The sequence below is a fragment of the Onthophagus taurus genome, chromosome 11, assembly GCF_036711975.1.
Source record: "Onthophagus taurus isolate NC chromosome 11, IU_Otau_3.0, whole genome shotgun sequence".
NCBI classification, from domain to species: domain Eukaryota; kingdom Metazoa; phylum Arthropoda; class Insecta; order Coleoptera; family Scarabaeidae; genus Onthophagus; species Onthophagus taurus.
In genome coordinates, this window is record NC_091976.1 from 4,608,555 (window position 1) to 4,633,017 (window position 24,463).

Consider the following 24,463-nt stretch of genomic DNA (forward strand, 5'->3'; position numbering starts at 1 on the left):
CATTTCTTCAATAACACTACACCAATCTTATTCCACGCATTTTCCCGAATCTGGTGATCCTTAAAGTCCTTATTTGCATGGTCGTAAATGCAAGGATATTCACGTACTTGTTCAATTAATAATTCGTCATCATCATGAGAAAATTTTTGCGACATTTTTAATCTAAATACGAACTCTGCATGCAAATATAACCTCTCAAATATAAAGTCACGGTTGGCGTTCGCGTCTCGACATGTTTTTGAGCAGTCGGGACGCAGCCGTCGACGGCTGGCCGCTGAGCCGTCGGGACGCGCCGCGTCAACGAAATCAATTCCATTGTATGCATTGTATTAGTGCTTGACTGCCGGACGTCGCGGCGGGCCGCGAACGCTGGACGTCGCAACGAAATTCCACCTTAAGCTGGTTTGCTATTGGTCAAATAATGTTCTTTATTCGAATGAAATAAAATCAGTAATGTCTCGTAACCGATTTGAACTTCTTTTGAGCAATTGGCATTTCTCTAACAATGAACACCCGGATGTTTCGGATAGACTTTACAAAATCAAACCGCTTTTGGATTACATAAGCCAAAAATTTCAAGATGCTGTGCGTCCCACATGTAATGTGTGCGTGGATGAAACTTTAGTGCCATTTCGAGGACGACTCGTTTTTTTACAGTTTATAAAAAACAAAAGACAAAAATTTTTAAAGTTTGTATTGAAGAAGGCTATACTTATGACTTCAAAATTTATTGCGGAACAGAAAAAAAAAGTGCTTCTGGAAGTGTGCCCACGTCTATTGTGATGGAACTTTGTAAAAATTTATTGGATAGTGGGCGTACAATATATGTAGATAATTACTATACAAGCCTTGAACTTGCACATAAGTTATTAGATAGACAAACTCATCTAGTAGGAACCCTAAGAAGAAACAGAAAAGGAAATCCGAAAGAAATTGTAAGTAAAAAACTCAAAAAAGGAGAAAGTATTGCCAAGGAAAGTGACTCTGGAGTAGTAATAATAAAATGGTGTGATAAACGTGAAATTTTGATGTTGACAACAAAGCATACAAATAATATGGTTTTAGTAAAATCTCGAAGTGGATCTGAAAAACAAAAGCCAGTAGCTATCAAAGACTACAACGAGAATAAGAGTTTCATCGATCTGTCCGACCAAATAAAAGCCTATGCATCTCGTCTTAGGCGCAGTATCAAATGGTACCGCAAAATGGCCATCGAAATTCTCTTGGGCTCAACAATCGTAAATGCATTTATTTTGTACAAACGAGTTTAGAGAAGAAATTACCAAAGATTTGCTTTGTATTACGCCGAAGGAAAAGCCCTCATCAACGGAAAGACATTTTATTGAAGAAGTAGGCACAAGTAATCGTCGTAGATGTGTGGTTTGTTACAAAAACTTATCTGAACTGCATGGCAGAAAGTATGCTACTTCACAGGCACCTCCGTCTCGTTATAAGTGTGTTCAGTGCGATAAGTTTTATTGCATACCTTGTTTTACTTCTGCCCATACCTGTATACTATAAAAAAGATTAGATCAACAAAATGTTATTTTTCTTATATAATCTGCGCTTTGATTTATACTTAGTATGATCAGCAAATTTACCATAAATAAGAATTTTGTATTTTGGTTTTGAATTATTTTATGTTCTTATATTCTTCAAAATAAATATTATATTCCTCGTGTCTATTTTTTTTTGTAAAATAAAGAAATACATCATTACATTTATCATCCTACAAAGTAGAATATTACTGTTAAAAAAGCGTATATATCCAACACCAGATATAATACGTATGTTAACCTTTAAGTACAGGCCAATAGATTTTTTTTGTTCAGTGGGCCGTACATTTTTAGCACCCATAAGATTTCTGCTATATTACGAAGCAAACCTGAGCAGCGCGTCTCAAATGAAATACTACGTGCGAAACACATGTGAGTGGCACGGCTTACTTAATTAAGGGCAGTGCGAGTCACACGTGCATCGCATGGCGGTCAACGTGTTAAAAAGCTTATTGAGATATTAACATTTTAATCGGGTTCAAACGTGGGAGTCATACACTTATACGAGATCCTAGGATATATTGCGTCGGTAAATTTGAGTAAAGGAGGTGTGCTAGCACACGCACATTATTCGAGTTTAAATAAAGATAGAGTTGAAATTCATATAGACATAGACGAGAATTGGAATTTCACCAAAAATGAAAATGAAATCGATTTATTGTCAGTTATTATACATGAAATTGATCACACTTTAGGATTGGAGCATAATAATCGAAATGATTCCGTAATGTATGGATTTTATGGTGGAGTTGAAACCTTAAGTCAGTATGACGTTGATAATATACAGAGAATCTATGGGGGTAAATAACTGGATAAGCCTATCTCTACATCAACCTCAATTCCCACTACAAATAGAACCATCACTCAACAACAAGGTCAACATCCACAACATCATCGGTCTCAACATCAACATCGGTCTCAACTGTAAACGTCTCCCATATATGTGATGTGGATGGAAAGTTTTCAGTATTTTTAATTTACAATAAAATAGACTATGTTTTCTTTAAGCAGTGGTTTTGGTTAATTGATCTAAAGACCAAAAAAACGATTCAATCTAAACCTGTAAACTTTTAGATTGGATATAGCCCTTGAGTGGGGTTTTACACGGATTCGGCAACCGTTGAGAGGTGTTTTTCGAAGAATGGAATCATCCTTCTCTATGGTCATGTCACAATATATATATGAGATCCAATAAGACCTTCGTTAGAATCTCTCGTTTGGAGTGTAATAGAATATATCGTATAATAGGAATTGACAGACTTGTTAACTCGAGTACATATCCCAAAGTTTTAATTGAATTGCAGGATTTTAAAGTCTATATACCTAAACGTTATGAAGATGAGATTTTAAAGGACGGTACGTTTGCAATTTTAACATCTTCAATCAATTCTATCGGATTGGTCTTTAAAGGTTCTACCGTTCTAATGGATGTTTTAAATTTTGTAAATTTAAATGAAGTTTAATTTCTTATACCGAGAGTATTTCTATTGTTTCTCGAAGTTTCCTTTCGATAATTTTTATTTTTTTCTTTTACCAACAGTTGTTATTGAAACTTTGTTAACCGCATTCATTTTGTGGTTTACCTACAGTTGTTATTGCGCCTATGTTAACCGCATTAGTTTTACGTATGAAATTTATTTATTCCGAATTTACATTTCAAACTGTTCACTTGAAGTTTATACACCGTTTATTGAAAAGATGAAACATCTAAAACGTTTAGGACAGTATGAATTTTTACCTAAGAAAAAGTAAGTGATTTACATTTATTACTTTTACTGTGCAAAAGATTGAATTTATAAAGAAGAAGATTTATTCAAATGTTGAAATTTCACCGGTAGCTATTTCTTAAATGTACTCGTATTTCAAGTTAATGATTTAAATTTTAATTCATGTACATTTTAAGTTAACACCGCTATGTAGTCCGCATATTGATTTTAAATTTGGAATTGTTACTTTTACACTAGATTTTCATATGTTACAGATTATATATTATGCTAATATAATTTACTGTTAATTTGAAATGTATTGATTTTATTTTTTTTTAATTGTTAATATATTTATTTATTTTTTGTAAATTGTTTTTTGCATTTCAAACCCTACCACCATTTAATTTTTCAGATCAAGCTACGCTTATTTACAGTTCACCTCTCACTCACTCCTACTTACACCACTCAATCCTAGGTGGCAATCACTTTGATTTAAATATTTATCTCACTCCTACTTACACCATTCAATCCTAGGTGGCACGATTTTATTTAAATTTTTCTGGTTACTTTCTATAAAAAATCACCCGATCTAGTCACTTTTAAAACCAACAAAATTTTTTCCCAACGCAAGAAGATTGAAAGTTATCGAAAGCTTATTACAACCAACAAACAGTGCAGAGGAGGATTAGTTGGATAAGTTATTTACGCGAAGTATAGCTTTATCTGTATTCTGACGGTTGTAACATCACTACAAGCGAGAGTTGGTCAACACACAAGCGGTCTTGGTATACTGCACCAACAGACTGTAGCACCTGTTTCATATGAAACGACCACTACAACTTCAGCTTATAATTATAGTGATTTCGTTTGAATAGGTTTAAGAAAATAAATACACATTTATGTATTTTGAAAGCAATATTTTTTTCTACTTTTAAATATGTACATATAATAAATCTTAAAAACTAAATATAACAAAAGTTGTTGAAAATATATTGTAGGATCCCTATGCGTTTAATGAATACCTACATCTAGCGTACATTTACAGTATTATCTTGCCATTCGACCGTGTGGCAATCTTAAAACGTTTTGAGACAAATATTGAGACTGTCTATTTTCATAGTAAGCACACCCGTCCTGTTCTAAGTAAGCATCACGCAACAAGTTATGTAAACGGAGGATAGCCAGTACAAGTTTTTCGCATATTTCAGGTTTTATTGGAATATACGTGTAATAATTCTGAATACTTGGCACAGCACAGGTGAAAAAGAGCTTACAGAGACAATTTTATTGTCTGCAACAAGATTAAAAAGTAAATATGATAGCGACTCAGGTAATTTATAAAAAAGGCATTTGTTACTAATGAATGATATGGACGTTGATAATATCAATCCGAACTTAACAAAGAAGGTCACAGAAGAAGAGATTATGTGCCACTGGAATGACTAACATTACAACTTCAAAGTAATTTCCAGGATATCACTTCTTTTTCTTTGGAAACAGAAAATATTCCTCCTAAAAATTGCACTACTGATCATGATAGTTATATAAAAAAAACTTTATCAGAAGCAGAGATTCCTCCAACCACAGAAGTGACTCCTTCGCAAGGTATTACACAAAAAAAATTTTTAAAAGAAAATGAGTTGTGAAATAAGTCTGATTATGCAGAGTTGTGCACGGTATGCACTACGGTGTTACTTGATGCTTATTCAGTTCTTCTATTCAGTTGCTAAATACTGCAAAATGTCTCAGTTTGTTGAACATGGCAAACACATTTCTTCTGCTCGTAATTATATCGCAGGACGTTTTAATTTATCTGAAGATCTCGATTGTGTTGATCAAAATATTCAACAACGTCTGCTGCCGTCTTTCAAATTAAATGGTCAGCACCTCGTAGAATGAAAGAACGTTTTTGGAGCAAAATTCCGAATGGTTAGATAAAGATTTCGTTGTGAGTCTAAAAGGGGAAAATCTACCATCTTCGTCCGCAGTAATCTCGGAAAAAAACCGTCCGTGTAAAACATTTGATCATTCCAGCGAAAGGACAAAGAGGTAATATCCCATTCGCTTACTGCAGACAGAAGGTTTGGACCAATTACGTCATGCTTTTTTGCAAGGACTACGAGCAGAAGACCAAATTCGAAACACAAATCTTATAGAAAGTATAAAAAATAAAAAAAATAAATATACTGTGCGACTTATATAGCATGTGGGCATATAGAACCACAAAAATTTTTAGAAGATTGTGTTCCTCTCATTAAATCAAGAATCCGAAACATATTAAAAAAAATGAGTGGAGTAAAAGTGAATGTAGAACTATCAAGTAATTTTATTATTCCCACAACTAAAGAACAGGACATCAAATATTTTAATACAGCCAACCGGATAATATTAAAATCTTCATGCATCAAGACAATCTTAAACGAATTTATCGAGTTAATTTTGCTTCAGGTGAGTTTCTTTCTTTGTTTTATAAAAGCATATTAATTACCTATTATTTTTATTTTTTTATTGAGATGAGCGAATTCGCTGAGCGAGGTTCAGGTTGGGCATTCCTCTCTTACTCAATTATTTATTGGTTTGCATCAATATTCACCCATCCATAGAGGTAGCTATATAGAGTTGCCAAGTAACTTAAGTAGTAGGAAAAAAGGAGCGAATCTTAATATTCGAAATTTAAACGATAATTTGTTTTATTTATTGTATACTGGCTTCTATATATAAAATCAACTCGATAGAGGCGCGATCATATAATTATTACAATATTGAACAGATCTTTAATTTGTGTGGATTAGATTTTCCTCTTAAATTGTCGGATATTAGTAAATTTGAAAAACAGAATCCCACTATGTCTATTAATGTTTTTGGGTTCAATGATGCTTTAGAACTAGTAGGACCATATTATCATATAAAAGAAATAAAAGATAATCATTGTAATTTACTAATTTTGGGAAAAAATAATTTGCATCGTTACTGCTTAATTTAGCACCGCTATTATTTAAATCTATTACCAAAAATAGAAACAAATTATTTATTTGCGATCGTTGTCTCAACCATTTTAATTCAAAAGATCTACTAAATAAACATTCGTGAAATTGTAGTGATCATAAAGTAGTTAAATTAACAATTCCCGACGAAAATACTCATTTTAAAAATTTTAAAGCATTATTATTTAGGAAACCTTTCGTTATTTACGCAGACTTTGAATCTTTACAAAAAAAATTGATGGTTGTTCTAATTCAAACTTAATGTCATACGTGTTAAATTATCAATTACATGACGCATGCAGTGTTGCATTTAACATCGTATGCTCGTTTAATGAGTGCTACAATAGTTATAAAATGTATCGAGGACAAGATCCTCAAATATGGTTCGTTGAACAATTAAACCTTTTAAACTTTCAGTACACGCGTACGGACTGTCAGTCCGCAAAATTTAAACTTTTAATTTGACAGTTACGCCATCTATTGTTAGGTAGGCAAGTCTCTTTTTAAATTGTTTATATTTCCCCTGACGAGCTTCTAGCTCCATGCAAATAAAAATATTTGATGCGCAATAGCGTGTGCATTTGATAGTAATAAATAGTAAATAAACGGTTAAATCTGTTATTTTACCATAAGTAGTTAGTAATAGTGCTAATTGTGGAGTATTGTCTGCCTAAAACAGGTAAATAAAAGTACGATTTAATTAAATTGTTTCCTCGAATGTGACGTTTAATTTTCAGAATGTGTTCTGATGAAAATGAACAATTGCAACTAGAAACGTTTTTAGAAAATTTTACATTAGATGATAAAACAATTGAAGCAGAGTATGAGGACGACGAAGACAATGATGAAGTAGATCATTTGGAAGATCGAACGGACTGTTCAGACAGTGGACAAGACATCTCAGATACTGAGGAGCATGTGTATAAATCGCCGACTTCAGACGTTTCCTTTTATGTATGTAAAGACGGATTTACAAAATGGAAAAAAAAACTTACCACCGAAACATGAAAGAACAATATCTGAAAACTTAGTCAAACATTTTCCTAGCCCTACAACCGCGACTAAAAATCTAAAAACTGAAATAGATATTTGGAGATATTTTTTCAATGAAGGTATGATGAAGATAATTGTTGATTGCACAAATCAATACATAGGTCGTACCAAATCAAATTTTGCGCGTGAAAGGGATGCTGACTATACAAATATTTATGAAATTGAGGCGTTGTTAGGCTTGATATACATGGCTGGAGTTTTGAAAGAAAGTAGGTTGAATGCTAGAGAATTATTCAGCACTCAGGGATACGGAATGGAAATATTTCGCCTGACAATGTCGATAAATAGGTTTTTGTTTCTTTTGCGTACTCTCCGCTTCGACAATACAGAAACACGTGAGCAACGAAAAGAAATTGATAGATTAGCACCAATTCGAGTTATTTTTGACAATTTTGTCGTAAACTGTAGAAGTGCTTACGGCCCTTTTCATTATGTAACCATAGATGAAATGTTGGAAGGGTTTCGAGGACGCTGTGCGTTCAAACAGTATATACCTAGTAAGCCAAATAAGTATGGCATCAAAATTTACGCATTAGTGGACGCTAAATGCTATTTTACATGCAATTTAGAAGTGTACGTTGGTAAGCAACCAAATGGACCTTATGCTGTTAACAACTCTACTAGCGCTGTTGTACAAAGATTGTGCGAACCAATAAAAGAATCTGGTAGAAATGTTACTACCGATAATTGGTTCACTAGTTTAGAATTATTGGAGGCATTAAATCAAAATAAACTCACGTTGTTGGGAACAATACGTAAAAATAGGAAAGGGTTGCCAAAAGAATTTACCCAACCACCAAAATCTAGACCTGTAATGTCCAGCCTGTTCGGATTTCGCGAAAATGCTACTTTAGTATCATACAAACCAAAAAAAAAAAAAAGTTTTACTAATTTCAAGTGGACATCATGACGACAGCATTGCAGAAAAATCTCATAAACCAAATATGATCCTCGATTATAATAACACTAAAGGCGGTGTTGATACTGTCGATAAATTGTGCGCATCTTACAATTGTGCAAGAAATACACGAAGATGGCCAATGGTGTTTTTTTATGCAACATTAAATATTGCTGGAATTAATAGTATGGTTATCTATAAATTTAACAATCCAACAGTAACCCAACCGAGAAGAAAATTTCTACGAAATTTATCAATGGCGCTAATTGATGGTCATCTTCGACAGCGAGCTCAGCTTCATTGTCTTCCGAAGCAAATGTCATCCAGAATTAGAGAAATTGTAGGATATGAGGAGCCATTACAAGGAGCTGCACCACCACCGAACGACGAAGATATTCCAAAGCGAGGTCATTGTGCATATTGCGACAAAAGAAAAAACCGCCCAACTAGATATCACTGTAAGAATTGCAAAACATTTATGTGCTTGGTTCATTGCACGGTTGTTTGGACAGAATGTTACAATAAAGATGAAATTATGTAAATATATTTTGATTTGAAAGTAAAAAAAGAATTTTATTTAAATTTTTAATTAGCGCCATCTTCCAACTGGTGGCCACTACTACTATTTGATTGCGGACTCACAGTCCGGCGCGTGTAGTCTTGTGTATATTAAAAGGCGCGTGTACTGGAAGGTTAAGTAATGAACTTTACTTAATCTTAAACGCCAGCACCACAAAATCGTATGCATCCCATGACGCAAGCAGAAAGAAACGCATTCCATTCCACAAATAACTGCCTCATCTGTCTTTGCAATTTTATAAGCACAAATCCCAAAGTCAAACATCATGACCATTTTACGGGAAAATTTATATCTCCTTTATGTTCTAACTGTAATTTACAAATCAAAGTAGACTATGGCCGAGATACAGGAGGTGTCTGAAAATCGTAAATTTTGAAACACTCCCTATATATCAAAAACAGAGGGCTATGAAAAATTGGTTTGCGCCATTGTAAGTTTCACAAACAAGTAGCTCAGGTTCGCGAAAGCCGCAACTTTCTATCTTGCACATCGAAATTTGGACACCCTGTACATCTTTTCGTTTTGGAGCTTGCAAAAAACTATGAAATTAGCGTGATTCCAGTTAACCATGAAACATACATTTCTCTATCAGTGAAAATTAATCAAATAAAATTTGTATTTTTAGATAGTTATAGATTTATGTCTGCATCTTTAAGTGAGCTTGTCGGCAATTTGAAAACGGAACAATTAATTCATACTAAAGCACGGTTTCCAAACCCTCAACAATTCAAATTAGCTACGCGGAAAGGTATATATCTTTACGACTATATAGACAATTTTGATAAATTCGATGAAACATACTTACCCGAACCAGAGAAATTCTTTTCAATTCTCGCGAATAAAGGAATAAGCGATGATGATTATTCACATGCGCTCGATATTTGGAATACATTCAATTGTAAAACACTAAGATTTATATTTAAAAACAGATGCGCTTCTTTTGTGCGATGTATTTGAAAATTTTCGTAATTAAACGATTAATCATTATGGATTAGACGCTGCGGCATTTTACACTGCTCCAGGATTAAGTTGGGCTGCATCCTTGAAATCAACTCATGTAAAATTGGAGCTCCTTAAAGATATTGATATGATGTTATTTATTGAAAAAGGAATTGAATCGTTTATTACAAAAAGGGCCTAAGTCACATTTTGGTGATTTTGAGCTTTTAATATTTATTAACTAAATCGACCAAGCCTACTCGTTTGGTGTTAAAAAGAACTAAGTCCGAGCAACGCATGCTGTGTTTACATACTCCATGAAATACATTTAGTGTAAGAAGGGCCTAAGTCCATGGACTTAGTTCCTTTTACAAGTTACCATATAGAGGAATGTAGTGTCTACACGTGCACGAACCAACACGTGGTAAACCTAACCTAGATTTATAGACTAGTGAATCTTATAAAAATGTTAGACAGTAGCATAGATGAAAGTGAAAGTGGTGCAGAAACACAACATGAATCCTCCAAGAAAAGGCGTAGAGGAGTAAGGAATGATGATAATTATTCCCGAAACGCTATAAAGAAAGCCAAAGTAAAGGGAACAGAACATAAGAATCATGTAGGAAAGATAGTGCCTGCTAAAACAGTAGGAGAAGACTGCAGGTAAATCATAAACAGATACTATGAATTTAGTAAATTAAACGCAACTTTTCTATCCTTTAGGTGCCGTTTGAAATGCTTTGTTACTCTAACCGAAGACGAGAGACTGAATATTTTCTACAAATTTTATAGTTTTGGTACTAAAAACGAGCAGGATATAACGTAAGGATGCATCGAAGTAACCAATGTTGTAAGACACAGAAAACGCAACGAAAATGGAAAAGAGTGGCAAAATTCATTTTGTCACTACGTTTTGAAAGGAATCACTAAAGTAAAAGTATGCCAGACGGCTTTTTAAATTTACATGGTATTACTAACAAACGTTTAAAGAGGTTGAAGAATTTGTTGGTTAATAATATAATACCCCAGGATATGCGAGGAAAAACATTGAAATCAAATGCCATACCAGAAAATATAGATAATATCTTAATTCGAGAACATATAGGTTCTTTTACCGTAAAGGAGAGTCACTATTCGGGAAAGGCATATCACTACCTAAACGCAAAATTAAATGTTAAAAAAATGTATGAGATGTTTAAGGAGAAGCATCCGAAATCGCTAATAAGATATAGCTACTACCTAAAAATATTCCACGAACATTTTAATTTGCATTTTGGACGGCCACAAATCGATACATGTTGCCAGTGTGAAGATTTATCTTTAAAAATTAAAAGTCCTTCCCTATGTGAAAATTCAAAGAGGGCTGCAGTTGCAGAAATGATAGTGCACAAGCGAAGGGCGAAAAAGTTTTACACTTCTTTGCAAAACACTACCGAAGAAACTAAGAACGGAACGATATAGAAGCAATTGCCTTTGACTTTATGCAAAATTTACATCTACCTGAAGTTCCAGTCCAAGATCTTTTTTATTTGACGCAATTGAGTGTGAATGTTTTTTGTATTCACAATTTAAATACTGGGAAAGCATATTTTATTTATATCATGAGGGCATTGCCAATAAGGGTCCTAACAAAGTGTGCAGCTTCATAATGGATTATATTACAAATTATGTCGATCCGGATGTTAGAGAACTTAGATTATATTCAGACAACTGTCCAGGTCAAAATAAGAACCATACTATGGTAAGAATGTGTATGGCCCTTGTTGACAGCAGTCGATTTGCTAAAGTTCAACAGTTTTATCCTATTCGTGGGCATTCTTTCTTGCCCTGCGACAGGGACTTCGGCGTCATAAAAAGATCGTTACGAAAAATTGATAGAATCTATTCCATTCATGAATATACTGAAATAATAATCAAATCCAGTAAAAATAACAAATTTGTCGTCAAAGAAGTTTCTACTGAAGATATTTTAAACTGGAAAGATTGGTGGCCTTCTTATTATAAAAAGACATGCTTATCCAATGAATTCGTCAGATGTCCCAGAAATGAAAAGCAAAGTTTTTCAATTTCAAAAATGCATCACATAATACACGACAAAAAGTTATGCGGTCATATATTGGTATCCGAATTTATTAATAATAGCTTTTTACAGCATCATTTTAAACTAGCCATGCCAAATAAAACATGTAACTTAAAATTGCCTGTTATGAAAGCCTATGTTGAAGATAAGGTTCCCATTCTTGAAACGAAAGTAAAGCATTTGAAACTTCTAGTCAGATGGGTAACGGAAGAACACAAACTTTTTTTTGAAGACATTATCAAAAATTGGAAAACTAAGAAGGGAAAGAACAAAAATTCGGCTGATGCAAATTAAACTTTTATATTACTTGTAATTTTTTGAATTTCTTTAAATAAACTTAAAAAAAGATAAGCTAAAATGCCATTTATTGTTAAAAGGATCTAAGTCCTGAACCTTTAATCTTGAATACAGTGACCCCAATCTTATCATTTTCCACTAAATTCTAAATAATATAAGACTGATATCTAATAAAACAGTTCATATATAAAAACTTTGAAAAATCTGCTGCTGCTCAAAATAAAATAGTTTTTGTTAGTTTTCTCAAAACTCTAGCAATGTGACTTAGGCCCTTTTTGTAATAAACGATTCAATTAGAGGTGGAATTACTCAATCCATTCATCGGTATGCTAAAGCAAATAATCCATACGATCCCAATAATTTCGATGGAGATCCTTTTCACACATACTTAATGTATTGGGATGCAACTAACATATATGTTTGGGCTCAAAGTCAATATATGCCGATTAATGAATTTAGCTAGTTAGATGATACAAATTTTAATGTATTAAATGTTGCCGATGATTCTGAATATGGATATATCATAGAAGTGGATTTATCGGTACCAAGAGAATTACACGATTTTTACAGCGATTTTCCTTTACTCCCTGAACATATCAAACCTCCAAACAGATCCGTTTTCAAATTACTATGTACGCTTAATAATAAACTTTCATATATAATTCACTATATTAATTTAAAACAAGCTGTTAAATTGGGTATTCAGATTGATAATGTAAAACGTATTTTAAAATTTAAACAATCACCCTGGCTAAAGCGGTTTATAGATTTAAATACGAAATTGCGAATGAAGGCTGAAAATGAATTCGAAAAAAATTGCTTTAAATTAATTATTAATGCACATTTCGGAAAAACTATGGAGAATGATAGAAAAAAAAGGAAAATTGTTATTTGTAATAATTGGGCGAGCGCTCGAAAATATATATCAAAACTTGAATATAAATGTTTAAAAATTTTTAGCGAAAATATCGTTTCAATTGAATTAGAAAAAACAGAAATAATTTTTAATAAACCTATTTATATAGGTTTTACTGTATTGGAGCTATCGAAAACATTAATGTATTCCTTTCACTACGATTTTGTTAAACAAATTCTAGATAGTAAATTTCATGTTCAACTTATGTATATGAAAAATTATTCTATTTATGATGCTATTCGCTATAAAGCCGGATTTATATTTATCTGACGTGTTGTGTCGTGATGCGCTCTGACGTAATGATTAGTGTTCACATTTATATGTTGTGTTCTGACGCACTCTGACGATATTTTGAATCAATACAATCGTAGCACTCAGAGAGTTCATACGTGGGTCTATAATATTTTCCCATGAATCTTTTGATTTAGATTATGAAGAAGATATTCATTTTATGGTACTGGCAACTCTTTAAAAAAAAAAGAAAAACAGAGAAGATATTGGGTTCATCCAGTGAACAGAGGGCGAATTTCACGGCCTGGTTAAAGAGCTTGAGAGCGATGCTGATAATGTTAAATGTAATAAATTTAATATCGAAAGAAAGAAGAAACGCAAATCTGACGAGTTATAAAACAGGTGTACACTTGTCTGATCTGTCGTTATGCGTCACTTCCCACTCCACTGCTGTGACGGATATCGGGATCGCTGCTGATGCGACACAACACAAGGCACCACAACACATTGCGACACACAAATATAAATCTCACCATAGTAAACGTATTCAACCGATACCGTTCTGACGCGTCACAACACGACACGTCAGACAAATATAAATCCGGCTTAATATTGATTTATTTGATATCTCAGATCTGTCTTCTAATAACATTTGGAAAATTCCTTTGATGAATAAAAAAGTTCCAGGTAAATTTAAGGATGAATGTAAGGGAGATAATATTCTAACAGAATTTATTGCATTAAGAGCTAAAGTATACACATTAAAGATTAATAATAAAGAAATATCACCTAAAGTAAAAGGAATTGGAAGAACCGCTTCAAAATTATTAACCTTTAAAGATTTCGAAAACGCTCTATTTAATGATTCAATTAAATTAAGCGATTTCAATAGTATTCGTTCAAATAATCATCAAAAATAAAACAAAAATAATATAAACAAAATTTCATTGAGCAGTAATGATGATAAGAGATTTATTTCCTCTAATACCCCAATAATCACGTTTCCGTGGGGACATTAAAATAAATGTTACAAATAAAAACACTGCATCTGCTTCTAATGGGTGGGAAGCCGTAAAATATAGACGCAAAAAATTAAAATTTCGAATAGAAAATAGTATCGTTTCGAGATGTTTGCTCGGCGTAGATTAGTACGAGCGTATGGAAACACGATCTGAGTAACATTTATTAATAACATAATATCCAGTACACAGAAAAATAAGCAGAGTTATAAGAAAGAGTTACATTTTGGGAACTTTAATAAAACAAATTACCAAAAAAGCCGATCCCAAAATGTACAAGTTGCACATACGCATGCATTCCACAAAGAATTATTCAAGTTCTCTGGAAATCATTCTTGGTGGAACGCTTGCGTACCTATCCATAGCACAGCCATAAAAGACTGGTTCTCAATTATATTTCACAAATATGAAATTATTGAGGCATGTCAGCAGCATATTGTGGAAATAATATACAAATTTATGTTGGTCTGATAAGAACCCACATGCGGCAGTGGAAAGTCACGTTCAGCATCGATTTTCATTTTTCGAAATTAACTTGATAGAACTTGACTGACCAGCCTAGAGTGATGCAAAGTACCTCGTCTGTTGCCATTAAGATAATAACTGATAATGATCATAATGAAACAAAATTGAATCCGACTGATTTACATTCAAGCACCTCTGCGGTTGAGGTTGAGATTAATGAAAATGATCATATTAATAATGCTTATAATGGATCTAAAAAGCGGTCAAGTGCTTCTATTGTTGGTAACGAGGTGACAACTGACAGTAATAATCGTAATCCACCTAAACTGCCTAACACTTCGTTGCAAATACTTCGTCAGGAGTCAATAATCACAGTGATCATAATCAAGATTTGTATACAGTCACAAGAACTGGAATAACAAAATTTAATTTGCGTAAAATTCCAAATTTAGCTTACAAAGAAGGTTCTGAAAACGAGGATGTGTACGCGGAAGAAAGCAATGAGTATGAAGTATCAGAACGTTCTTCAGAGAGTAGTTGCTCGTCCATAGAGTCGGACAGGAAAACACTATTACTGATCATCCACTAAGACCACCAGTGCCAGCTGTAAACCAAGATTCTCCACCGAAAAAAGGAAAAAAAAAACACGAATATATCTCGAAAAGACCTCATCTTAACCTCTTTAGCCAAGACGAGTCCTTTTCGAACAATCATTGTGGACATTGAGCATCATCACTCAACTATGATGGCAACATGATGTTCTTAACATTCAAAATATTGAGTGCAACTTTTATTATTAATATTTGGGTTCTGGGTTATAATTTTAAAAATGATACTTACACAAAATTTTGAATGATTCAAAATAATTATGTGAACAGTTACATAATATCCAGTACACAGAAAAATGAGCAGAGTTATAAGGAAGAGTTACATTTTGGGAACTTTAATAAAACAAATTATTAAAAAAGCAGATCCCAAAATGTACAGGTTGCACATACACATGCATTCCACAAAGAATTATTCCAGTTTTCTGGAAATCATACTTGGTAGAACGCTTGCGTACCTATCCATAGCACAGCCATAAAAGACTGGTTCCCAACTATATTTCACAAATATGAAATTATTGAGACATGTCAACAGCATATTGTGGAAATAATATAAATGTGTATATTATTGCATGTTGGTCTGATAAAAACCCATATGTGACAGTGGAAAGTCACGTTCAGCTACAATTTTCATTTTTCGAAATTAACTTGATAGACCTACTGAGCGAAGTTCCATTGAATATCGGACAAAATATTTACTATCAACGTAGTGGCCCCATTTTAGTTGCACAATGATTGATCATCATAAATCCATGTTCGCACAAAAGCTGAAACAAAAAAAAAACATGTAATGAATAGTGTCCAGCCGAAGATCCGGATTCGGTTTCAGCCAGTTTCGGCCAAAATACGATTTTCAGCCAAAAATCAACCGAATGTTCGGCAAAAATCGAAACTTCGTTAGTCGAGTCTCGGCTGGTGTTCGTCTATTCTCGTATCTGCTTTGACTTGCGCATACGGCAGTTTCTTCTTGTTTCATGCAAGTGGAAACAAGTTGTTTGCAAAAAGTTCGTAAATACAGAAACACTATATAGGTATGTATAATTAAATTTATTTAATCTTTTTATGACTCTCATTAAGTAACATTAGTTTTCATTTCCGCAAGATTTTGCTCGTATAAATTTAAAAAGTTCAACTTTAAAAAGGTATACACTATTATAAATTTAATCATGCTAGATAGTAGCATAAAACTTAAATTGATTCAAAAAACAGTTTCAATTTATTTGATAGAAAAGCAATCAAAGGAAGAATTTCAAAAAGTACATAAAATTTTTTTTCTGGAATGGGTGTATTTCCTGAGCAATATGAAATAAAATAAGATTGGAAATAAATTAAAAATTGAGATACATAAATTAATAAAAATGAATATCATACAAAAAGTTGAATATCCAGATAAGTGGTGTAGTAATTTAATAATTATTGAAAAAGGTGATAAACTGAGGTTATGTTTAGATCCTCATGAACTCAATAAAGTTATCTAGAGGGAATATGAATTAATCCCTACATTTGACGAAATTTGTACAAAGCTTTATAATAAAAAATTCTTTAGTGTATTGAACATTAAAAAAGGCTTTTGGCATGTTAAGTTTAGTTTCGAGTCCACAAATCTTTGTGCATTTAGCACACCATTTGGGTACTATAAGTTTTTGAGATTACCTTTCAGGTTGAACCACGTACACCGGAAGCTTTTATAGAACTCAATAATAAATATTTTAGTAATATTGATAAAGATGACATAATAATCTATTTTGACGATATTCTTATAGCGACAGAAACAGAGAAGAAACATGATCAACCCGTAAAACAAATAATAAAAAACGCTAAAAACTTCAACGTCAAATTCAATCAAGAAAAATTTATTTATAAACAAAATGAAATAAAATATTTCAGTCACATTTTTAATGTAAACGGTGTTAAGGCTGATAAAGATCATATTGAGGCTATTTTAAAAGTGAATAACCACGAATCAAAGCACTTCAAAGACTTTTAGGATTGTTTAATTATCTAAGGCAATACATTCCTAATATGGCAGAAGTTAGTGCTCCTCTCAAAGAGCTCCTTAAGAAAGACATCGCTTGGTATTGGAATGAGATACATAGTAAAACAGTAGAAAGTTTAAAAAAGATTCTGACAGAAGGAACAATCTTAAGTCAGTTCAATCCAAATTTGCCTGTAGTTATTCAATGTGATGCCTCTAAAGAGGGGCTGGGTTGTAGTTTATTACAAGACGGAAAACCATTGCATTTGCGTCACGCAGTTACGTCTTACCGGTGCTGAAATACAATACTCACAAATAGAGAAGGAATTAATTAGCGTAGTGTTTGCTTGCAGAAAATAAAAAAATAATATTTGGGGAACTAAAATTAAGGTAGAAAGTGATCATCGACCGTTACTAAGTTTAATGAAAAAAGATATAATAAAAATTCCTTCATCTAGACTGCAAAAAATGAGACTAAAATTACTTCAATATGATGTAGATCTTACTTATCTACCGGGGAAAAACATGTACATAGACAATTTGGTGAGTAGAAGTTTTCCAAAAAAAACTTATCCTAGTGAAATTAACATTGAAGGCAATCACACTAGAAATTACCCGATTTTATCTAAGATTTGGATTCTTTGTAAATACTAGAGTAGATAAAGTATGCAGACAATATTATAAATTAAGACTTGACATTATTGCTGATAATGAGATTTTATATTTTGATGGCTGAATCGTAATTCCACGAGATCTAAGACCTAATATGTTAAGATTGTTGAGGGTCACATCGAAATTACAGAAACATTACTACGAGTGAAACAAGCTAAATTTTGGCCGGGTATAACACATGAAATAATGGAATATATCAGTAAATGCTCGATTTGTAGAAGATGTTCAATTACGAATCGAAAACCATCATCAAAAGCTAGGAATGGACATAATGACATATAGTAGCAAAGATTATCTAGTTATAATAGATTATTTAGCCAAATGGATTGAAATTTTTAAAATTAAAACTAAGTTATCTTCAGAAATTAACGATAAACTATTAATTGTATTTTCAAGCCATGGTGTCCTACGAGGAAATGCTAAATAAAGGAAAAGGTAATAATAGCTGACAATGTACCATTTGGTTCAGAATATTTGAAAAAAGTTTCTAAACAATGGAACTTTAAAATAATTAATACGAGTCCGAGGTATTCGATAAGTAGTGGAATGGCAGAGAAAGCAGTGCATATAGTGAAACTAATTTTAAAGAGAAGTTAGAATGTAATGGAGTTGGAGTTAATAAACGAACTCTAAATAGTTAAAAGTGTTTTATGAAAGTTAATAAAGAACATAAAAGTAGCGACCAGGTGATAGAATACCTTCGAAGAAAATAGACATCGAGTGAGATGTAAGAAAAGAAACAACGCAAAATAAAGAAAAGAGAAGTGAAGTTAGAATTGGAAAAAAATTACTGAAATCGGAGAATAGGAGAATACGATCCTTCCAAAGATGCCTTTACTACGTACGTAAAAAGATTAAAGTTATATTTCAAGGTTAATAGAACAGAAGAAGAAAAACAAAAGAATATTTTCTTATTGTTAATGGGTACAAAGATCTACGAAATACTAACTAATGTAGTAATTCCAAAACAACCTGAGGACCTGTCCTTTGAGGAAGTTGAGGCGACGTTGACAAAGTATTTCCAACCAACAAAATTAACAACTGTAATTGTTGTTTTGTCTTCTTAACATCGTGTGATATTGGATATGAAGGTTCCAATGATGATTGTGATGCTCATCGCAATCATGCATTACTAAACACGCCACAACAACGAGAAGATATCGAAAGTTAAGAAATAATCGATAATCATCAATAATATCAAATAACGGAAACAGAACATGGTGAAGTTTTATTCATAAATTTGACGATTTCTTCCTGATGATGAGGGCTCAGTTTCCTCGAAACATGTAGAAAAGAAAACAAAAAAAAATAACATCGATATAGTACAAGGAAAATAATTTAATCTTCATATCCAAAATTAACAACAGTACAAAGATTCCAATTTTGGAAAAAAGAACAAACGGAAAGTCAGTCAGTGAATGAATATGCAATTGCACTAAAAAATGGCTATTGATTGTCAGTTTGGAAACTTAAGTAAAATTAAGTAATGTATATTGTTATATATCATCTATATAACAATTCTTATTTGGGGAACTAATTTGGAGGAATGCCAGAAGACAGTAACAGAAGTATTAAACAAGAAACAAGTTGAATATTTGAGAGTATTGATGTCAGAGAAAGAAATTCAACCAACAGAAAGGGGTATTCAAGCTGTAAAGGAAGCACCAACACCAACAGATTTAACCACATTAGGATCTTTTATTGGATTAATGAATTTTTATGGAAATTTTATATCAGGTGCAGCCAATATTTTAAGGCCTTTATATAACCTTTTGAAGAAGAATAAATCTTTTGAATGGACAACTGACAACTGAATGCCAAAGAGATTTTGAAAAGTGTAAACTATATTATTGCAAGATAATATTTTAACATATTATGACTTAGAAAAGGCACTTATTTTAACAGGTGATGCTTCAGGTGACTGCTGGAGTAGGAGCAGTTCTTGCGCATGTAGGTAGATGAATGTGAAAGACCTACATATTTTGCTTAAAGAATACTGAATCAGGCAGAGCGATTATATTTGGAATAAAAAGATTTCATTTGTTTTTACATGGAAGAAAGTTTGTAATTTATTCAGATCATAAACCTTTACAAACAATATTTCGCTACTGCCGGGGCAAAAGGTCATAAGTCTATTTTTTTTTAATATGGCGTTTGAGGTAAATTTGAACTCTTCATGTTGATACAATTGTACAATATGAAGAATAACGCCATATTAAAAAAATAGACTTATGACCTTTTGCCCCGGCAGTAGCGATTTAATCCTAATAAAAGTATACCAACTCTTCAACGCTGCTTCAACATTGGGCGTTAATTTTGGCAACATATGATTATTATATCAAATACAAATGTGGAAAAAGAATATCACATGCCGATTTGTTATCCAGACTACCATTGAAATAGACAGAAGAAAAATCTAGAGCAGAATTAAATTATTTTTCAACAGTGAATGATATACCAATTTCAGCCGAAATTATAGCAAAACAAAAAATGATAATATTCTATCAATAGTAAAAGAATATATTTTAACAGATTGGCCAGCAATAACTAAAATGAACAATCAATTATTAGAAGCATATTTTACAAAAAATGAGTTGACAATAGAGAAAGATTGTGTATTATGGGGAGGAAGAGTTGTTATACCTAAAATACTAAGGTCTGAGATTTTAAATCTGTTACATGAACAACATCCAGCAAGAAGTCTAGTTTGGTGGCCGAAAATAGATAATGATTTGAAAGATTTAATAAAACATTGTAAAGTGTGTCAGAAATCTGCAAATGCTAAAACAGAACCAATGATTAATTAGTCTTGCGCTAACAGAATATTTGAACGAGTACATATAGATTTTGCAGTTAGAGATAATAAGAATTTTTTTGTATAAGAGATTCATATTCACAATGGATTGAAATCTGTTATTTATCAATAACTACTAAGTCAAATTTCCCTAACTCGAATTTCTCTGTAACTCGAACTGAACTACCATGGAATTTCTTCAACTTTTACTTCTATAAGTCGAATTTACCAAAGAAAAAATATTCGAATCCGCTCTGTAAGTAATTTTAACTACAGAATCAAACCACATAGACTCAGGCTTAGAAACTACAGACTTTTGAACCAAAACAAACCTAATGTTCTTATTGATTCAGAATCAAATGAGGGTGCTGATAATCTTGAAAATGAAATACTATTATATCGCTGTGCCTACATTTGATGAAGCTTATTCCTCTCTTAGAAAACTTGAAACCTTTGTATTATCAAGAGAAAATGTTCCAGATAATATTCATAATTCTTTACATTTAATAGAAGATTTTTTCGACAAAGAGCGGTTGTCCACTTTAAGCCAAAAGAAAATTACGTATTACTTTAAAACACTTGATTAATTTTCTACTTACAATAGTATTAAGGTTTCTGTTTTAAATATACGTATTAGAAAAGTACATTTCTAATTTTTTTCTTTAAAGCTGAAATTCTCTAACTCGAAGTTTTCTTCCGCTCCCTTAGTGATTCAAGTTAGGGGAATTTCACTGTATAAATAGTTAATAAAGAAGCTAAATACAAATAACAGTTAATTTTATTAACAAATACGGGAACGATTGTATTAAAATATACAACACATTCAGTTCAAAAGCTGAAGAAAAACTCAATACATATAATTAATATTATAAAGATGAACCTGGACGTAAATATCGCTAATCTGAAGAAAAAGACAAAATTTACATATTAAAAAAGAAATTTGAAGAATACTTCGTAGCCAAAAAGAACATGACCTACAAGAGTTACATATTTTTCAGGGCTAGACAAGAAAATTTATCCATGGAACAATTTATAAGGCAAATTAAAAGTCAAGGACAACAATGTGTACTAGAAAATGATAACCTGACAACGGAATTAACATTAACTATGTTAATAATAAAACCGAAAATGACGAAGCCATAAGAGAGAAGTTACTGCAAATTGACAACTTAGCATTGGAAAAAACCATTGAGTGTTGTGTCATAACGGAGACACCGAGGAAGCAGTTAAGGGACATGCAACAACATCGTCCAGAGTGAACAGAAGGATCAACAATCAACACTGAAAGAAAACAGAACAACAATGAAAAGGATAAACACGATCGAAAAGAGAAACAAGATATAAATTCATATGAAGGATCAAAGAAATATTATAAATCAGATAAGTAAAGCAAACCTGCAACAGATGCGCTTATAATCACAAAATAAACAACTACCCCGCCTTGGGGAAAATATGTAAACATTGTGGCATTAAAAATCGTTTTGCAAATGTGTGTAAATCTAAGAAAAGACAAATTCATGAAATAAAAGACTCTGGCAATGATGATATTTTACAAATAAATTGTATTAGGAGCCAATGTCAATGTTATAACGTCACGTCAACTAAAGATAATTAACTTTAATTTAAATAAGGTATTAAAAAACAAATGATACTTTATTAACTTATACTGGAAAAAAGATTAATACGTTAGGTAAATGCAGAATTTTATGTTAGTGAAAATGAATATCAAGAATGTATTCTTGGCATAGATGCGAACTTTAAGTTAGATGTTGTAAAATTTCATAAATAAAAACAATTAACCCACAACCGGTAAGGTGGGTCACCTGTGACCCGAACGTATTTAATAACGCTCTAAAAGTGCACAAATTTTAATGTAAAGATAAGAAACACTACCTATACCCTTTCCCCCATCTGTCTTCAATGCGCTTACGATCTTACTGTCGGGTAACTCTGATAAACTAGTTATTGGTCCAACTTCAACACAGAACATTACGAAACCGGGTCACGGGCGACCCATCATACCTTATGAGTAAGTTTTTTTAATTAATTTTTTTTCTTAGTCCAGTTTTTGTTTCTGCTTATTTATACGCAGAATGGAACCGATGGATGTAGATGAAAATTTTTTTGATGAGTTTCGCCGAAAAATAGACGAAGATGATTCAGAAAATTTAGATGAGTTTAATGATTCATGTAGTGAAACGGAAGATGAAATTTTAGAAAATGATAACAACGTGGAAGACATGTTTGAACCTTCCGACAATGATAATGAACAAGACGAAGATTTTGATTCCGAATATTTTCTAGGAAAAGATCTGGAAACGATGTGGACTAACAAGCCTCTGAGCTCTAAATATTCGAGAACCTCTAAGCGAAATTTAGTCCTACGCTTACCTGGGCCAAAAGGAGGCGCAAAAAATGTAAAGACAGAACTTGAATGTTTTTCATTATTTTTTACTGATGATATTACAAAAAAAATCACGACTTATACTAACGAAGAAATAATAACTAAATCAACCAAATACACTTCCCAACAGTGGTGCATTGGGCCCACAAATGAGATTGAAATTTGCGCTGTTATAGGACTTCTGTTGAAAGCAGGATTCTATAGTTCGTCAATGGAGGAATTGTTTTACGTTGAAGATGGTCCTCCTTTATTTCGCGCGGTTATGACTTTCAGTCGCTTCAAGTTTTTATTGTATTGTTTGCGGTTTGATTCTAAAACTACAAGGGAAGAACGGCGTGCAAGCGACAAGTTTGCAGCATTTCGAGAAGTATGGGATTTGTTCATAAGTAATTGCAAAGAAAATTACACCCCGTCCGAATATGTCACTGTGGACGAAACTTTGTTGTCGTTTCGAGGAAGAGCTCCGTTCAAAATGTACCTCCCGTCAAAACCAGACAAGTATGGCCTAAAAATTATATCACTCTGTGATGCAAAAACATTTTATTTCTGCGGAGGAATTCCTTACGTAGGAAAAGAGACAAGAAAACGAAGTGATTTTCTTTTGCCAACCCAGTATGTTCTGAACCTTATAGAACCCATTGTGGGGACAAATAGGAATGTGACGACAGACAACTGGTTCACTTCATTGGAACTAGCCAGGGCTCTGCTTGACAACAAACTAACTTTGGTAGCCACTTTGAGGAAAAATAAACGTGAAGTCCTCCCACATATGCTAGATGTAAAGAATCTTCCAGTAATGACCGCACGTTTTCTTTATTCCCCTGATGAAACTTTGTTGTCATTTTCAAAAAGAAAGAACTGCAATGTGTTGTTATTATCTACAATGCATCGAACTGGTGAAGTTGACGAGAATACAAAGGTGCCAGAAATAATAAACTTCTACAACCATACGAAAGGTGGAGTCGATGTATTTGATATGTTATGTCATAAATATACAACAGCCAGAAAAACAAACAGATGGCCAATGCGATATTTGTACGGAATTCTGGAATTCTGCAACTGCGGTAAACGCATTCGTAATTTTCAAATTTAATCATATCGAAAAAAAGCATAAATTCATACGTTCAGAATTTTTGAAAAAATTAGCAATGCAGTTATTAGAACCGCAGTTGAAATTACGCAACCAACAAGGTCGTCTTCCTAGAGAACTGAATGCGGTAATAAGAAAAATTTTGAAAATAGAGCCTATCATCGCTAAGCCAACATCGTCGACTAGTTGTCGCAGCCGT

At 32.7% G+C, this 24,463-nt stretch overlaps 1 protein-coding gene across 1 annotated transcript in view; it reads right to left on the reverse strand.

Annotated features, from left to right (window-relative positions):
• LOC111415091 (uncharacterized) overlaps positions 1–24,463 on the reverse strand; it is a 40,427-nt gene that overhangs the window by 9,749 nt on the left and 6,215 nt on the right. The window contains exon 4 of the mRNA XM_071199859.1: positions 2–16,096. Coding sequence (XP_071055960.1) covers positions 2–155 — 154 coding nt within the window. The 5' untranslated portion in view covers positions 156–16,096. The remainder of the gene's footprint in view (position 1; positions 16,097–24,463) is intronic.